The sequence below is a fragment of the Rhinolophus hipposideros genome (assembly GCF_964194185.1).
Source record: "Rhinolophus hipposideros genome assembly, chromosome: 5".
Classification (NCBI taxonomy): domain Eukaryota; kingdom Metazoa; phylum Chordata; class Mammalia; order Chiroptera; family Rhinolophidae; genus Rhinolophus; species Rhinolophus hipposideros.
The window spans coordinates 19,146,942-19,165,738 of record NC_138051.1 but is presented as its reverse complement, the minus strand read 5'-3'; the positions used below and the strand labels follow the sequence as shown (position 1 = coordinate 19,165,738).

At 36.2% G+C, this 18,797-nt stretch overlaps 1 protein-coding gene across 3 annotated transcripts in view; it reads right to left on the bottom strand.

Annotated features, from left to right (window-relative positions):
• SNX6 (sorting nexin 6) overlaps window positions 1–18,797 on the bottom strand; it is a 52,252-nt gene that overhangs the window by 10,124 nt on the left and 23,331 nt on the right. The window contains exons 8-12 of one of the 3 annotated variants that reach the window (XM_081047745.1): window positions 17,933–18,038; window positions 13,131–13,206; window positions 11,510–11,549; window positions 4,277–4,357; window positions 2,581–2,667 (exon numbers count right to left, since the gene is read on the bottom strand). In XM_081047745.1, coding sequence (XP_080903871.1) covers window positions 2,581–2,667; window positions 4,277–4,357; window positions 11,510–11,549; window positions 13,131–13,206; window positions 17,933–18,038 — 390 coding nt within the window. The remainder of the gene's footprint in view (window positions 1–2,580; window positions 2,668–4,276; window positions 4,358–11,509; window positions 11,550–13,130; window positions 13,207–17,932; window positions 18,039–18,797) is intronic. The other 2 variants (XM_081047746.1, XM_081047747.1) reach the window with 2 other exon arrangements.

Below are 18,797 nucleotides of genomic sequence, written 5' to 3'. Positions count from 1 at the left end.
ACACTAAAGGCATGATCTATGAAAGAAATAATTGATAAGATGGACTTCATTAAAATTTAAATTTCCTGTTATGCAAGACACTCTCCAGAGGATGAGAAGACAAGCCACAGACCAAGAGAAAATATTTATAAAAAGATATATCTGATAAAGGATTGCTATCCAAAATATACAAGGAACTCTTATGACTCAACAATAGGAAAATGAACAACTCAATTAAAAAAACGGGCTAAAGACCAATTTTTTTTATTATTATTGGCTTCAGGTGTACAAAACAATAGTTAGATATTTCACCCCTCACAAAGAGCTAACTCCCCTCCCCCAATCTATTGCCCTTCTGACATCGTATATATCTATTATAATTCCATTGACTCTATTTCCTGTGCTGGACTCCATCATATCCCGTGACTATATTAAATTATAGTTGACATACAATATTATTCAGCTTCAGCTTCAGGTGTACAGTGCAGTGGTCAGGCATCTACACTGTCCATGAAGTGGTCTCCCTAATAAGACATGTGCCCATCTGACACCCTATAAAATCTTTACAACATTATTGACTATATAAAGACCAATTTTTTTAACAGACACCTCACAAAAGAAGATACATAGAGGGCAAATAAGCATGTCAAAATATGCTTCACATCATATGTCATCAGGGAAATGCAAATTAAAACAAAGAGATACCACTACACATCTGTTAGAATGGCCTAAATTCACAACATTGATAATACCAAATGTTCGTGAGGATGTGAAGCAACAGGAACTCTCATTCATTGCTGATGGGAATGCAAAATGGTACAGCCACTTTGGGAGACAGTTTGGCAGAACTAAACATACTCTTTCCATATTACTCAGAAATTGAGCTCCTTTGTATTTACTCAAAGGAGTTGAAAACTTATGTTCACCCAAAAACTTGCATGTGGATGTTTATATAGGAGCTTTATTCATAATTGCCAAGACTTGGAAACTACCAAGATGTCCTTCAATAGGTGAGTGGATAAATTTAGTACAACCAGACAAAGGAATATTATTCCGTGCTAAAAAGAGTTATCAAGCCACGAAAAGACAGAGGAAACTTACATGCATATTACTACATGAAAAAAAGACAATCTGAAAAAGCTGAACTATATGACATTCTGGAAAAAACAAAACTATGAAGATAATAATAAAAAAAAATCAAAAGGGGTTGGAGGGAAGGAGGATGAATAAATGGAGCACAGGATTTTTAGGGCAGTGAAACTACTCTTTATGATACTTATGACGGTGGATACATGTCATTACATATTTGTTGAAACCTACAGAATGTACAACACTAAGAGTTAACTCTAGTATAAACTATGATTTTTACTGTTTGGCATCTTTCACTCAGCAAAATTATTTTGGGATTCATCCATGTTGTTGCGTGTATGAGTAGTTAATTCTTTTTTATTGCTGAGTAGCATTTCATTGTATGGCTGTACCACAATTTGTTTATCCACTCACTTTTTGGTGGGCATGTGGGTTGTTGACAGTTTTTGGCTATTACAAATAAAGCTGCTGTGAACATCTGTGGGGACATATGCTTTCAAATACCTGAAAATGGAATTACTAGAACACAGGTTAGCCTATGTTTAATTTTTAAAGAAACCGCAACACTTTCTCAAAGTACTGTACCACAGTCCCAATACTATGAAAGTTCCAATTGCTGTAATTTTTGTCGGAATTTTTTTCATTTTAGCCATTCTAATTAAGTTGTGTAGTGATACCTCATTGTAGTTTTATTTTTATAATTAAATTTTAATTCACTCTTGTGGTTACCAAAAAAATTAGATTTACTTTTAGTCATGTCCTGTTCTAAAAAATTATCTTTTAACAACTACATATTATAATAAAATAATGAATTTAAAGTCTTCAAAAGTGAACAATTCATTTTATCCTGGCCATCCAATGTAAATAGTTTATAAGATACCATCTGATTTAAAATAATTTGATATGGATGGTATATTTGCAAGTATCCAAGTCCTCAAAGTTAAAATGGTTAGGTGTTCACCACTGATCAAATGGGAATTTTCCGTACAATGTCTCAATCCATAAATTAACACAGATTTTGAAGTATCTGAGCCACCCAGTTTTCAGTGCTCTCAAGATATTATTTTTAAACATTTTTTTGATTAGTAAGAGTTTTAGTCTTGCACATAGACAGATTTCCAAAAGGAAATTTGAGCTGCCTTAAAGTAAAAAATATCCTTGTTTTATAGTTCTCTCACCCTCAACAGAGGACTTATGTAGATCAAATTAGGAATCCTTTAGCTATACAATTGATATTTGGGGGTTTTACTTTTGTTTTCGCAGACATTTTACTTGAATTAATACACCCAATTCATTAAAAAAAAAAAAAGCTCCATACTATATTGTATCAGAAGTTTACTGAGAAAACTTTTATGTGGGGTTCCCTGATCTACAATTTCTAAAATGAGAAAAAAAAATTTCACTTGAAAATATAATTTAAAATCAAGAGATAAATCATCTTAAATAACCTTAAGTTTAACAACCTCTAAAGAGATGGCTTTTTGTAAAACAGTCTATTTGAACAACAGTTACCTTAGCAGCTTGAGATTCTCTTAAGTAATATTTTAAAAGGTCAGAAAGTTTGAGGTCTTCATCAGCAGATACTCGTGCTTCTATTTTCTGGAAAAAGGGAAAAAAATTGGGCATTTAATCAGCACTTACAGTCTACACTCAATGTTTTCTTAATTACTATAAAAATTTAAAGTGATAACCTTTTTCTGCTCGTCTGTTACTTTTCTTTGTAACTGACAAGAAGATCAAATGAGTTAGTGAATTTATGGAAGGACTCTATATTTCACTTAATTTCTTGGCTATAATGAATTTCAATATCACCTTTCAGCTTCACTTATATTTTCTCTCTATTCATTTCAATGGCAACTGATATGTATACATGATTTTAAAATAATATAGGTTGACAACAGTAGTCTAAGTAATTCAAACCAATCCTCCTGCTGAGGACAACCAGAAAACATAGTCAAAATATTAACAAAATGTGCCTGAAAACACCTAATAAACAGATGTGGTTAGTTTGAGTTGAGATCAAATGGGAAGTAGCCATGTCAGGCTAAAAAGATGAGAACTGTTCAGTCTGGAAGACAGTTTGATAAAAATAGATGTACTATGTCAACCAAATACAACACTGGGAAATACAACAGTGGGACCTTGTTTGGATCCTGACTCAAACTCCACTGTAAAAAGCCACTTATGAGACAACTGGGAACATCTGTGTACTGGATATTTGATCACATTAAGGGGATTCATTAATAATAGTATTATGTATAAAAATTAATTCATATCTTTAAAAAAAGAGATGTGTACAAAGGGCAGAAAACAGAATGAATATGGACTTTTTGGTATATAAGAACTTTAAGCAATGTAGAAAATGTTAATATTCAGGAAATCTGGGTGATGCATATATATACATTCTTCGTACTATTCTTACAACTTTTTTGTAAGTCTAAAATTATTGTAAAAATAAAAAGTTAAAAAAGAAACCAAAAAAACCCTATGCATCTACCAGAATGGCTAAAATAAAAAAGATACCAAGTATTACAAGCTTGTACAGCATCCCAATGCTCACATTCATTTTGGTGGGAATGTAAATTGGTACAATTACTGTGGGAAACAGTTTGGCAGTATCTATGAAAGCTTTTCACATGGATACCCTATGATCTACCAATTCCCCTCCTTGTTATCTACATCCAACAGAAGTATACACTTATGTTCAGCTGAAGGTATACAAGAATGGTTTTGGCAGTACTATTTGCAAAGAGCTCCAAACTATAAACTACCCAAATGCCTACCGACAGTAGAACAAATAAATAAATTTAGGTGTATTCTTGCAGTGGAATACTATACAGCAATAAGAATGAAGGAAACAGGGGCAGCCAGATGGCTCAGTTGGTTAGAGTGCAAACTCTGAACAACAGGGTTGCCGGTTCAGTTCTCCCATGGGATAGTTAGCTGCGCCCTCCACTAGATTGAAGGACAACTAATTGGAGCTGATGGGCCCTGGAGAAACACTCTATTCCCCAAATAATTTAAAAAAATAAAAAAAAAAGAAAAAGAATGAAGGAAACATACCTACATGTAACAACATGGATGAATCTTATATACATAATATTGAGTAAATGAAACCAGGCATAAAAGAATGCAAATTGCATAATGCTTTATATAAAATATGAAAACAGAAATAATCTATGCTGGTAGAAGCTAGGATAGTGGTTACCATTGCAGGAGGTGGTGACTCAGAAGGCAGCTGAAGGTGGGGCAAGGCATCTGGGTTGCTGGTAATATTCTCTTTGTTGATCTGGGTGTTCATTACATGGATGTGTTAAATTTGTAAAAGTTCACTGAGATGTACACTTCTGCTATGTGCTCTTTCCTATATGTATACTTCAATACAAAGTCAGAAAAAACTTGACGCTTCTTAAAAAATATTACTTTATGGAGACATAAACTTATGGAACTTCTTAACCTAAAAGATTAAAAATTGACTTAGATAAATTGATTTAGATAAATTTAGATAACATGCTACATGGATGTTGGGTGTTTTTAAATATGGCTCCTCTCCTTACATTATGGTATGTGCCCCTCCCCTTGAATCTGAGCTCTAAGACTGCTCGACCAATGCAAAAGTGATGTTATGCCAGTTTCCAGGCTCAGGCCTTATAAACTAGGAGCTTCTACTTGCCATCTTCTGGGATGCTCACTTTTGGAACCTAACCACCATGTTGTGAGAAAGTCTAAGTGACTCCATAGAAAAGCCACGTATAGGTGTTACAGTCAACAGCCCCAGCAAAAGTCCCAGCTGACAGCCAATATGAACCCCAGATATATGTGTGATTCAGATGATTCCAGCCCAGCCTTCATTATCTTCCCTGTTGAGATCATCAGGGAGCAGAGGCAATGATGTGCCCTTTCTAAATTCCTGACCCAAATAATTCATTAGCATAATAAAATGGCTATTGTTTTAAGCTACTGATTTTAGGATGGTTTGTTACCCAGCAAGAATAACCAAAACAACATGCAAACACTAAAGGAAATAAGGATTGTAGTGGCTATGGAAATATGCCACTCCAATCTCCTTCAAGAGAAATTGCTTGCTGGCTTCCAGTCAAGATGGCAGAATAAGTAAACAAACGCTGTGCTCACCTTCTCCCACGACCACATCATAATTACAACTAAACTACAGAAAAACCATCACTGAGAACAGAAGTCCTATAACTAAGGATATACAGAAACCATGTTGAGGCTGGTAGGAGATATGGAGACACGGACAGGGCTGGGCCCACACGCACATGTGGCAGTTAAAAATTGGGAGGGACATCTTGGCTACGGAGGCTCCACCCTCAAGGAATGAGGGGTTCCAATCCCACAATAGGCTCCCCAGTCCAGGGTTCCAATAATGAGAATAGAAGCCCCCCATAACTTCTAGCTGTGAAAACCAGCAGAGATTGTGGCTGAGTGAGATGGAGGGTTGTTGGAGTCCCAGGTACTCCTCTTAATGGACCCATACATGGACTTACTTGCTGACAAACTCCCTTGCTCTGAGCTCCAGCGTTAGGGCGGGAGCTCAAAAGGCACCAGAGACATATGGGGAGGAACTGAATTGTCTGGCTTCAGAGTGAGGGCTCGAGGGGCAGCTTTCTCCCAGACAGAAGTGCCAGCAGAAGCCACTGTTCCTTTGTTGACATCTCCCCCAATCTAGCCTGTGCAAGCAGGTTCCATTAACCTAGCATTGTTTGCCCTGCCCTGAGATCCTACCTCACCCAACTTGCAGGCTCACCAAAGTTGCTTCCAGTATCTATTCCGTGCTACAGACTTTCCTAAAATCTCTCAAAGGTTCACAAGCCCCCAAACAAACAGAGTCTGGCCTCCGTGTGTCCCATACTTCTTGCTAAGCAGCCCCAACTGGCACTAGCAGCAACTGGCCTCAGAGTGCAGCTTAGCCTTTCCCAGGCACCTCCAAGCCCAGCACAAGTGGCAACCATCGCAGATTACTTTGTAGCTCATATCAAGTGGCCCTGGGCAGGTCAAAGGCAGTGGCTGACCTTGGACTGCACTAGAGTCTCTCCCAAGAGGCTCAACAACAGACACACCTGGTGGCTTGCTTCAAACTACACCAGAGCACCACACAACTACCTCCACAGATGACACACCCAAAGGGCAGACTGGGCAGGCATCAGAGCCCTGCTAAAGCAAATCCTGCCCCATAGGGTCAGCCCCTGCACCAAAGCCCCTCCACTGTAGCCACGGCCAGTCCTCACAACTAATCAGTCGAAGAGTCAATCCCTCCCACTGAAATGCCAACAGCAATCAAGGCTCAACTACAACAGGAGGGCACACACAACCCACACAAAGGACACATCTGCAGCAACTGGCTTAGTGTATGTACAGGGAGACTGTGCCACTGAACCCCACAGCACAACTACTACAAAAGGCCACTCTACTAAGACTGGAAAACATAGCAGTTCTACCTACTACATAAAAACAAACACAGGAAGGCAGCCAAAATGAGGAGACAAAGAAACATGTCCCAAATGAAAGAACAGAACAAAGCTCCAGAAAAAGAACTAAACAAAATGGAGACAAAAGCAGAGCTCAAAACACTGCTTATACGGATGCTCAATGATCTCAGGTAGAACAAGAGATAGGAAACATAAAAATGGAGATAGAAAACATAAAAAAGAACCAGTCAGAAATGAAGAATACAATGACTGAAATGAAAAATACATTAGAAGGAATCAACAGAATAGATGAAGCAGAGGATCAAATCAGTGATCTGGAAGATAGGGAAGCAGAAAACACCCAGTCAGAACAGCAAAAAGAAAAAGAATCCAAAAAATGAGGACAGTTTAAGGGGCTTCTAGGACAACATCTGCATCATAGTGGTACTAGAAGAGAGAGCAAGGAATTGAAAATCTATTTGAAGAAATAATGATGGAAAATTTCTCTAATCTGGCAAAGGAAATATACGTACAAGCCAGGAAGTGTAGAGAGTCCCAAACAAGATAAACCCAGAGGCCCAGACCTAGACACATCAAAATTAAAATGCCAAAGTTTAAAGACAAAGAGAGGCTCTTAAGAGCAGCTAGAGAAAAGCAGTTAGTTACCTACAAGGGAACTCCCATAAGACTATCAGCTGATTTCTCAACAGAAACTTCATAGGCCAGAAGGGACTGGCATGAAATACTCAAATTGATGAAAAGCAAGGACCTATAATCAAGATTACTCTTTCCAGCAAAGCTATCATTTAGAATCGAAGGACAGACAAAGAGCTCCCTAGAAAAGAATAAGCTAAAGGAGGTCATCACCACCAAACCAGCATTACAAGAAATGTTAAAGGGACTTTTTTAAAGAAGACAACGATAAAAAAATATGAATAATAAAAAAGCAATAACTACATAATTATCAACAATTACCTTGAATATAAATGGACTAAATACTCCAATCAAAAGACATAGGGTGGGGCCCGCAGTGGCTCAGGCTGTTGGAGCTCCGTGCTCCTAACACCGAAGGTTGCCGGTTCAATTCCCACATGGGCCAGTGGGCTCTCAACCACAAGGTTGCCTGTTTGATTCCTCGATTCCCACAAGGGATGGTGGGCTGCGCCCCCTGCAACTAAGACTGAATACAGCACCTTGAGCTGAGCTGCCGCTGAGCTCCTGGATGGCTCAGTTGTTGGTTGCAGCGCGTCCTCTCAACCACAAGGTTGCTGGTTTGACTCCCGCAAGGGATGGTGGGCTGCGCCCCCTGCAACTAACAATGGCAACTGGACCTGGGGCTGAGCTGCGCCCTCCACAACTAAGACAACAACTTGATTTGGAAAAAGTCCTGGAAGTACACACTGTTCCCCAATAAAGTCCTGTTCCCCTTCCCCAATAAAATCTTAAAAAAAAAAGAAAGACATAGGGTGGTTGGGGCAGCCGGATAGCTCAGTTGGTTAGAGTGCGAGCTCTGAACAACAAGGTTGCTGGTTCGATTCCCACATGGGATGAATTCCCCCATGGGATGCTCTCAACAACAAGGTTGCAGGTTTGATTCCCCCATGGGATGAATTCCCCCATGGGATGCTGTGCCCCCTGCAACTAAAAATTGAAAAGGGCAACTGGACTTGGAGCTGAGCTGCGCCCTTCACAAATAGATTGAAGGACAACGACTTGGAGCTGATGGGCCCTGGAGAAAAACACTGTTCCCCAATAATTAAAAAAAAAAAGACAGCGTGGCTAAATGGGTAACAAAACAAGACACATGTGTTGCCTACATGAGACTCAATTTCAGATTGAAAGACACACACAGACTGAAAGTATAGGGATGGGAAAAGATATTTCATGAAAAAGGAAATGAAAAAAAAAAAAAAAAAAGCCAGGGTAGTAATACTTATATTAGGCTTTAAAACAAAAGGCTGTAACAAAAGATAAAGAAGGAGCCAGTAATTCCACTTCTGGGTATTTAATCAAAGAAACCCAAAACACTAATTTGAAAAGACATATGTTCATTGTAGCATTATTTATAATAGCCAAGATATGGAAGCAACCCAAGTTTCTATCAACAGATGAATGGATAAGAAGTGGAACATATATACAACGGAATAATACTCAGCCATAAAAAAGAATGCAATCTTGTCATCTGCAAAAACATGGATAGATCTAGAGGGTATTATGTTAAGTGAAATAAGTCAGACAGAGAAAGACAAATACCATGTGATTTCACTTATATGTAAAATCTGAAAAACAAAACAAACATAGATATAGATAACATTTTGACTGTAGCCAGATGGGAGGGGGGTTTAGGGCTATGGGTAGAAAAGGGGAAGGGATTAAGAAGTAGAATTTGGCCAATATTTGGTGATGGAAAGAGAACTCTGGGTGGGGAACACACAATGTGATATAGAGACGATGTATTACAGAACTGTACACCTGTATTTTCGAATTGTACTTTACTAACAATTGTCACCCTAATAAACTTTAATTACAAAAAAACAAAAACAAAAAAAGAAGAATTTGGTAGTTACAAAATAGTCATGGGGATGTAAAGTACACAGCATAGGAAATATAGTCAATAATATTGTAATAACTATGTATGATATCAGATAGGTACTAAATTTATCAGGGTGATCACTTGTAAAGTTATATGTCTAATTACTATATTTCATACCTGAAACTAATATAATACTGCATGTCAACTGTAATTAAAATATAAAATTATTAAAAAATAAAATAAAACCTATCACCTAAGAACAGCAAGTGATTTTTAGAATGGATTCTCAAAACTAACATAAATACTTTTTGAATTATTGAAAGCTCCACGGCAGGAGAGCAAACTATCATTTTAAAAAACCACTTACAAAAAAACAAAACAAAAAAACACTTACTTTGGTGATTTTCCCTAGCCAGGCCCCAGCCTAAGGAGTATAAAATAAACTGAGCTGAAGAAAAGGACAAACATCAGGCCATAGGGAGAGGGAGGCGGCCTAGGTTGCTAGGTTATCACTTGAGCCAATCCAAATGGTCCCAGAAGGGTACCAGATACAGGACAAGTCCCTCTCTCTGCCCCATTGGGTTGAGGGCCCTCTTAAAGGAAAGGGGTCAAAGGGAGGGGGAGGGGGCCAGTCACTCATACTAGGCACAAGTGAAGAAATGAGGCAGAAGCACAAAAAAGCAGACACCCCTGGGAGGGAGGGGGGAGGGGGGAGGGGAGAAGGGGGGAGGGAGAGGGAGAGGGGGAGAGGGGGAGAGGGAGAGGGAGAGGGAGAGGGAGAGAGAGAGAGAGAGAGAGAGAGAGAGAGAGAGAGAGAGAGAGAGAGAGATTGATTGATTGCATGCTGCCAGGAACAGTTATTTGATAGCCCCCAGTGCCATCTCTCTGGATCCAGAATCATGTTTGTACCAAGATTATGTTCCATCCTCCCCTCTGCCTTGACTGTACCCAGCCAATCACAGAGCACAGTGGGTAGTAGTGCCAGCCCATTCCTGCCTGATGCACAACTTCTCTAATGGGTAACTGTGACTCAGGGACGCTCCTTTGACTCAGACAAAACTTTCTTTATTTTCTGTCTCTTTTTTTTAACAGGACTTTATTGGGGAACAGTGTGTATTTTCAGGACTTTATTGGGGAACAGGGTGTTTTTCCCAGGACCCATCAGCTCCAAGTCAAGTCACTGTTGTTCAATCTTAGTTGCAGAGGGCACAGTTCATCCCTTGCGGGAGTTAAACCAGCAACCTTGTGGTTGAGAGGATGTGCTTCAACTAAAGGAATCACCCAGCCACCTGGGAGCTCAGCGGCAGCTCAGCTGCAACTGGTTGTCTTCATTCCAGCTGCAGATGGCACAGCTGGCTGGCCCATATGGGAATCGAATTGGCAGCCCTGTTGCCCAGAGCTCGCGCTCTAACCAACTGAGCCACCGGTCCACCCCAGACAAAACTTTCTCAGAACTGTGATACAGTCTGAAACTCTTCCTACCCAGTACTCCTTCTTCTGCCCTGTCCTTGCACAGGTATAGACCTGCATCATGGTCTGAAGGCTCTTCCTATCTACTCCTGCTCCTTCCTTTGTTCCTCATAATAACTATCTTGCACATCTAATCCTATCTTGACATTTGCTTTGGAAAAAACTTACATATAAGGTTATTTTGTTATATATCTCTATTCTTATGATGTAAATGTACACACACACACACACACACACACACACAAAAACTCTATCATCCCAGAAAATGCTCATTGGTACAAATATCAAAGGCAGAATAATGGGCTATATGGACCCCAGTATAACAATATTTATATAATTAAGGACTTTTTCCTTTGTGTGAGAATATCTCTTTTTCTTTTACTTGTCTCTACTACGCATCACTCAGTTGAAAAGGTCATGGTGAAATCAGGTTTCTACAATGGACTAGACACTACCACTCTCATCTAAGTACCACTGAACATCTAATAAACATGCTCACTATTCTATCAAGTGATTAAAATGTTAAATATTATTGTATCTAGGATATCTAGGACCAATCCCTGAAAACTAAGACTGTCAATATTAAATTATTACTACTATGAATGAAACCTATCTGCAGTTGTACACTTGCCTCATATTGATACAATTCACTTTTAAACCAGTCTATCAAGGGGAATCAAAAATAATACAGTCTTGGTAACGTTATAATGAACCTAAGACTTTGTTCTAGCTTACGAAGACCCAGGAAAAGAACATTCTTCATAAAAATAAACCCAGTATTCATAATGAGCATGTTTTCTGATCAAGAATTTGAACATCTACATAAATACCAAAAGGTCATAATAAAAACTGAATTTCCTGAAAAATTCTCAAATTTTCAAATCTTAATGTTTCTTCATCCTTCAGGAAGTATAACTCATCTTCCTCAATTAAGTGAAACACTGCCATCAGTTAAAACACTACTGTATGCACAGCTTTAGATTACCAAAGTTTAATTAACAGTACTTACTCTCGTTTTATCAAACAGTTCTGAAACTTTGAGAAAAAACCTGGAAGAGAAAAATATTTCATTAGAAGCTACCTTTAAATAATTTTCCATTTGAAATATTCAGAGAATACATAATACCGCCAAAACATATTAATAATGAACATTCTTATTTCATTACAATAATATTTATGGTCTTGTTTATTTCATTTAGTTCAACAAAAATTTCTCTGTACTTCTATCCACAACATATTTGAAATCTGTTACAGAAAAATTTCCCCTTTCAGTCTAAGCCATACATTAAAACTCTAAAAAAATTGTCTTGATATTCTTTAGTGATATGCTACGTTAATACTAAAGCCTATACTTTCAAAATTCTTACAGAACAATCACATACAAAGAGACAAAAGGCTGATTTAAAAGGAAAATACTGAAGTTGGAGCAGTTATTGAAGATATCTGATAAGTTATGTTTTAAACATTTTCAAATAGAGTTGCTTTGTTTTCGGAAACAACAGAAATGAACAACCAACTTCTCACAATTCACTTTCACTTTTAACTAAACAGCCTCTTTCTCAAATGCTGACAACCAGCTAAAAAAATATCCCAATGCCAAACTATTAAAAGGTATTCTGTAAAATATGTAATTATAGATGATGTAATTGGATTAGGACAAATAGTATTGAAAGCTAAACACAATTTTATGAACTTTGTTTTACTAAAAAGAACTTACTTTGACAGGTTTATGCAAGATAACACATGGCAAGGGTCACTTTTTTTCTTCTTATCAAAGACTTAACTAACTCTTTGGGAAGGTAGCATGTTCATTAGTGTAAGCTACAGTACCTTGCTTTGCCGGACCATAAACTTGGATCTTACATGTCTAATGAGAAGATATACTAGAGAAAAGTTCAAGGATGTGGTTTAAAGGTAAGCATAAACTATGAAAATAGTTTTTCCACTTAACATTTTTTAAAAAGTTTGAATTACTTTTCAATGAAGAGTTGGGTTTAAACAATATTATAGGATCAACTAAAATTACCTATGGTTAGATTAAAATTAAAGTGAAAAACTACCATAAAGTAAGTAAAGGAGAGCTATGCAAGTCAACTTCCGGAGAGCATTTCTACACTTACATGCACAACACACCATCCCCATCCAGTTGCTCCAACATTCAAGAAACTACAAAAACTAGAACAGTCAGCCAGCCTCTTTAAAAAGTGTAAACTGATAGCATCAAATTTTACTTTAATCAATTTGGCTTCCAATAAAATACATACATATACATTCTAATACTAAACAGAATTTTAAATTTACAATAAACTTTATCAAAACAACATTTTGACACAAATTCTGTCTCTCCTCTCTCACACACAAATCAGCCCATTTTCATTAAAAAAAAAAAACACGTTGTAAAAGTAAAAATATTACATTAAGGTCTACTTTTATTTCTCAGATTTAGAAAATAAAAAACGGAAGATAAAAACTGACACCGACCTAAGTTTATAAAGAAGCTCCTTATTATCAATGTGGTTTGACAAAAATATTCTAAAATGTCAGCTGGGTCTTAAGTATTATGTATGCCCAGGCTACCAACAAAATTTTTGTTTTCTTTATATTTAATGTTTTTTAATCAGAATCCTTACTTGCATATATCTGTAGAATCCTGAGTTCCTAAAGCATATAATGAAGAACCAATTCTATTGTAATCATCTGCAGCACCTATGGAAAAAGTTTTAAGAATATATTTATTCATTGATTCAAAAATACTTACTGAACACCTACCTGCCAAACAATATGTATGTAATATAAGATACCCAATGTCTAGTGAAGGAGATTAGAAAAACTATAATACGATGAGTATTATATTAGTGGTAGGTACAAATTACTTTGGGGACAGGGTAAACAGATGATTCCACCTGTTTAAGTTTAAAAAAAGTTTAAGTTAAAAAAACCCCAAAACTTAAAAATCACTTTGAAAGTTGGTTTATTGAGGTAGGAATGAAAAATTATTTTTAATATCAAATACATTAGTATTTTATGCTTAAACTGACCATGAAATTACTTTTTTTAGAGCAAGAAATTCCTGGATTATAATATCTGGCTCTGAGAACACTGCCCTCTTTAGCTATTATTATATGATCACAAAAACATGCAACGACCCTGATTTTATACATTACACTGATGTTAAAAGCTTAATTTTTCATAGTCCAAGGTAAGTTCATTCAATATGAAAAAAGTTTTTACTTTATAATTTTCTAAAATAGTTTTACTTTCATCTCTCTTAAAGAACCATTCCATTCGGCTAAATAATAGAATTAGTAAGACTCACAAATATCTTCTTTAGTTTTCTTAACAGATGATTCTCTACCTTTGTAGTTCTTTATGCTTCCATAGCACTAATATGCACTTCTACGATAGAACTGATTACAATACATTGTAAGTTTTTGTTTTTCACGTTTATCTTGCCTGCAAAATTATTAACTCCTTAAAGGCAAAGACAATATTTTCTTCATCTTGAAATCACCGATGGCTGGCACATAATAGATACGGTATGTCAATGTTTATGAACAAAATAATTTTTTAAGAAATTAAAATAGTAGGATTGTATTTTAAATGATCAAACCTAAACATAAAGGTATTCCTAATTATTACAATCAACACTAATATGTACCATTTCAGGTTTACAAAATTTTTCTGTTTTGGGAGGAGTGAACGCTCGTGGGCTGAGGCCAGGGCTTGGTCTAGGTGGGAGGACTGTGGGGTTTCCCAGGTAGGCAAACAGGGCACATCTGGAATCCACAGGGTGCACTATGTGACTTGGGGTTAGTAGGGAATAGGGAAGTAAACGCAGATCCTGATGGAGGAGCTGGGAGCAGATGTGCTGGGACAAAGTTTCTTTTAACAGAGGGGTAAAAGTTATGACGTATTTTATCCTTCATGTCACAAGGAAACCAACTCAAGACCAATTATGTGACTTGTCCAAGACTCTGAAGCAAAGGAGTAATAAATCTAGGAAGGAATTAAAGTTTCCCACATTTTTACTTTATAGTTCTTAATTACTGAACAGGCAAGTATAAAATACTACTTCATTAGAAGAAATCTGCAAATCACAAAGATATAAGAAAACAAAATGTAAAAATAACTCTTAACCCTCCCAAAAGAATGACATAAGAATAGAAGTTACCAAGCCAGAGACTTCTTTATTTCCTCCTTTCTATTACAGCATGTAATAATTCTCCAAAATGGAGGTTCATACTTCTAGGTACCTACAGACTTGGCTCTGCATCTGAGGATTTCATATTTTTTGGTCTTAGGACTCTTTTCTACTCTTAGAAATTACTGAGAACCCCAAAGAGCTCCTGTTTATGTGGTTTATGTCTATCAATATGCATGGTATTTTTTAAGTAAAAAAATTGTTTGTATTTACCATTTCATTTTAAAATATCAGTATTAAAACCATGATATGTTAACATAAATAACATTTCAAAATGAAAAATAACTATTTTAAAATTAGTGAACAGAGTGACATTGTTACATTTTTGTGAATCTCTTTTGTGTCTGGCTTAATAGAAGACAACTGGATTCTTGCCTCTGCTTCTGCATTCAACCTACTGTGATATAACGCTTTTGTTCAGTATGTGGAGAAAAATCTAGCCTCAAACAGTTATGTAGCTGGAAAAGGAAAGAGTATTTTACTAATATTTTCAGATAATTGTGGATATTTTTTGACACCACATCAAAACTCAACAAGTAGTTTCTTTAAGGGTTAGTGCAATGGGAAATCTAAAATTATAAACTTTTTGTATTCTATTACATTAAACTCCACTGGTATAAGTGATAATTATCACAAGAATATAAGGTTGATTTAACCTTTGAAAAACCAATCAATGCAATTAACCATATTGACTAAAATAGAAAAACTAGATGACTATTTCGGTAGTTATAAAAAGAGCACTTGACAAAATCTAACTTCATTCCTGACTTGAAAAACCCTCTCAGGAAACTAGGAATGTAAGAGAATTTTCTCAACCTAATAAAAGGCATCTAGGAAAAACCTACACCTAACATCATAATTAATGGCTTAAGACCGAATGCTTTTCCCATAAGAACAAGGCAAAGGTGCCTGCTCTCACCACTTCCATCAGCACCGCACTGGAGAGTAGAGCTATGTACAATGGGGGCAAGGAAAACAAATAAATGGCAGCCAAATTAGAAAACAAGAAGTATAACTGTTTCTATTAGCAGATGATCATCTATGTAGAAAATCCTACGGAATCTACAAAATAATTACTAGAACTAGTGAGTTTATTTAGTAAGGTTGAAAAATGTAAGTTCATTATTGAAAATACACAGTATTTCTATACATTAGCAAAGAACTGGAAATTGAAATGTAAAAAACACATTATTTACAATAGAATCAAAAAATAATTAGGAATCAATCTAACTAAAGATGAGTAACATTTGCATATGGAAACTATAAAACACTGCTGAGAGAATTTAAAGACCTAACTAAATGGAGAGTATACCATATTCCTATACTAGAAGATCAATTTAAAAATGTCAATCCTCCCCAAACTGACCTATAGGTTCTACACATTCCCAATAAAAAAATCCCAGCAGGTATTTTTGCAGAAAGTGACAAGCTGATTCTAAAATCCATATGAAAATGTAAAGAACTAGAGGGGCCAAAAAAACTTAGATAAAGAATCAAGTTGGAGGTCTTACACAAGAAAAGATGTTCAACATCATTAGTCATTAGGGAAGTGCAAACTAAAACCACACCATGATACCACTACTGACCTATTAGAATAGCTAATATTAAAGACTGGTTATCATTGTTGATAGGGATGAAGAGCAACTTTGCACAACTGGTAGAAATGTAAAATGGTACAATCATTTTGGAAAAATGTCTGGCAACTTTTTAAAAAGTTAATTATACACACTTATCAGATGACCCAGTCATTCTACTGCTAAGTATTACCCAAGAGAAATGAAAGCATATGTCCATACAAAGACTTACATATCGATGGCTCATGTAAGTAAGCTTTATTTGTAATAGCCAAAAGCTAGCAACAACCCAAATGTCCAACAGCTGAATAAACTGTGGTATATCCATAAAATGGAGTAGCACTTAGCAATGAAAAGGAATTAACTATTGATACATACAACATGAATTTCAAAATAAATTTGTTGAATTTCAAAGCCAGACAATAAAGTATACAGACTATATAATTCCATTCTTATAAAATCTAGGAAATGCAAACTAATCTATAAAGACAGAGCTCAGATCAGTGGTTGCCTGGGTTATAGGTGGTTATAGGGAATTATAAAGAGCCACAAGGAAACTTTTGGTGGTTATGGATATGTTAATTTAACTGTAATGATGATTTCACATATATGCCAAAACTTATCAAATAGTATACTCTGAACATTGCATCTTATTTATATCAAATATACCTCAATAAAGCTGCTAAAAAAAAACCCTTACCCTATTTTGCACTTTGAATGGATCTTTTACATACATGATTTTGTAACACCATGCACTTGATCATTTAGAAAATATTCGTTCAACGAATTATGCAAATCTTGGCACACTTATGAAATGTTAACACGTTTTCGTATACAATATCAAAAATATCACATTCATAATATCATCAATGTCCTTAGACAAGTCTTTAATTATTGGAAAGCAAGTTCATGGTGATGGAGACAAGTTTTCAAAATTCTAATTACTGCTGGAAAGCTTGATTTTTTATCATTGTCAACAAATACTGTGAGTTGTTTTCCTTGAAGTGACAGGCTTGCTTAGTTAATTTTTAAGAAAATGTCTACCAAATGCTGAAGTCTGAATAATGACAGTTTGTCTGTCAGCCACTCTTTTGAGTAAAAATGGCGTTTTTTGAGAAAGTAGCCAGTTCAGTTTGTAACTCAATCACTAAAACGCCTTTCTAGAGAGAACCGTCATATTTCAGTATACAAAGTGCTGTATGTATACCTTCCCATTTCATTACTCAGAATATAAAAAGTGTACTCAAGGGAGAGCTAATACAATTAATAACTTTTACTGGTTCATCAAGGACATTCTTAATCAAACATTTTTTAAATTGCAAATGCACCAAGGGGAAGCATACAGTGATGATTAGTACAGTCTGGTGCCACTGCCTTGATTTGTGCTAAGGCACCAGCAATTTTATCCACCACGGCTTTTGCATCATCAGTATAAATGTCAACATGGTGAAAAAGGCAAAAAGCATAATATGATTATGAAAATAGTTCTGACCTCACAGACTTGCTAAAAAGGGCCTTGGAGTCAAGGCTCCATAGACCACAGTTTAAGAAACACCACTATATATAAAGATTTTTACAACTTGTAAATAACATAATAACTTTATATGTAATTATTCCATCAAAAAATATAAGCTTTAGCCACAGAGAAAAACCTTACTTTTGTGGGATCTTGTCATCCTATCAGATTTAGCAGAGGCATCCTTAACTCGGTTATGATATTCTAGAAGGAATGTTCGTTCGTGCTCAAAGAAATCATCCACATCCTACAGGATCAAAAGAAAATAGGAACTTTTTTCACTTATTTGCTTTAGTGGGATATGTAAACCACTATGTTAACGTTACCATCATAAAAGATGATCAGTAAAATAGCACCTCTATCCTTTAATGATCAGATGTTATACTGATTTCACCAAGTTTAGACTTCAACATTCATGCATTTTTATCGATATATCAAGTAAGAAATCTGTGGTTCTGCAGCTCCCCATATGGTTCACATTCACATGTTGTACTCTGAAACGTGTTCCTGCTCTGCTCTGCACTCCAACAAATACACTGCTGCCAGTGGGAGTGACCAATTGTTTTTGAGAAAAAAATTCTGATGGACAAGTAAAAGTCTACTTCTCTTGGTCTTTCATGTATTCTATGGGCCATTCCTAAAGGCCGCCAGGCCTTAGTCATGAGGGCCCTCACTGCTATCTGGGGCAATTATTGCCTTCACCACTGTCTTCACTCTTTTTTGGAATAAAGCCAGATAAACATTAAAAATAAAAATTATTACACAAAAATCCAAAAAACCTTACTCCCGGAGCCCACTGGACAGACTTTCTCAGAGAAAGTATTTGAAAGCGGCCAGGAGCCAACTGGTAGGATATTTGGAGAGGGAGTATGGGTTTTGGAGAGCATCTTAATCCTTCTTCGTTTTGAAATAAAAGCTTGTGGCTATAACAAAAAAAAAAAAATAAATAAATAAAAAAAAATAAAAATTATTAACGGTACTTTCCTCCCTTCTAAAATACCAATCC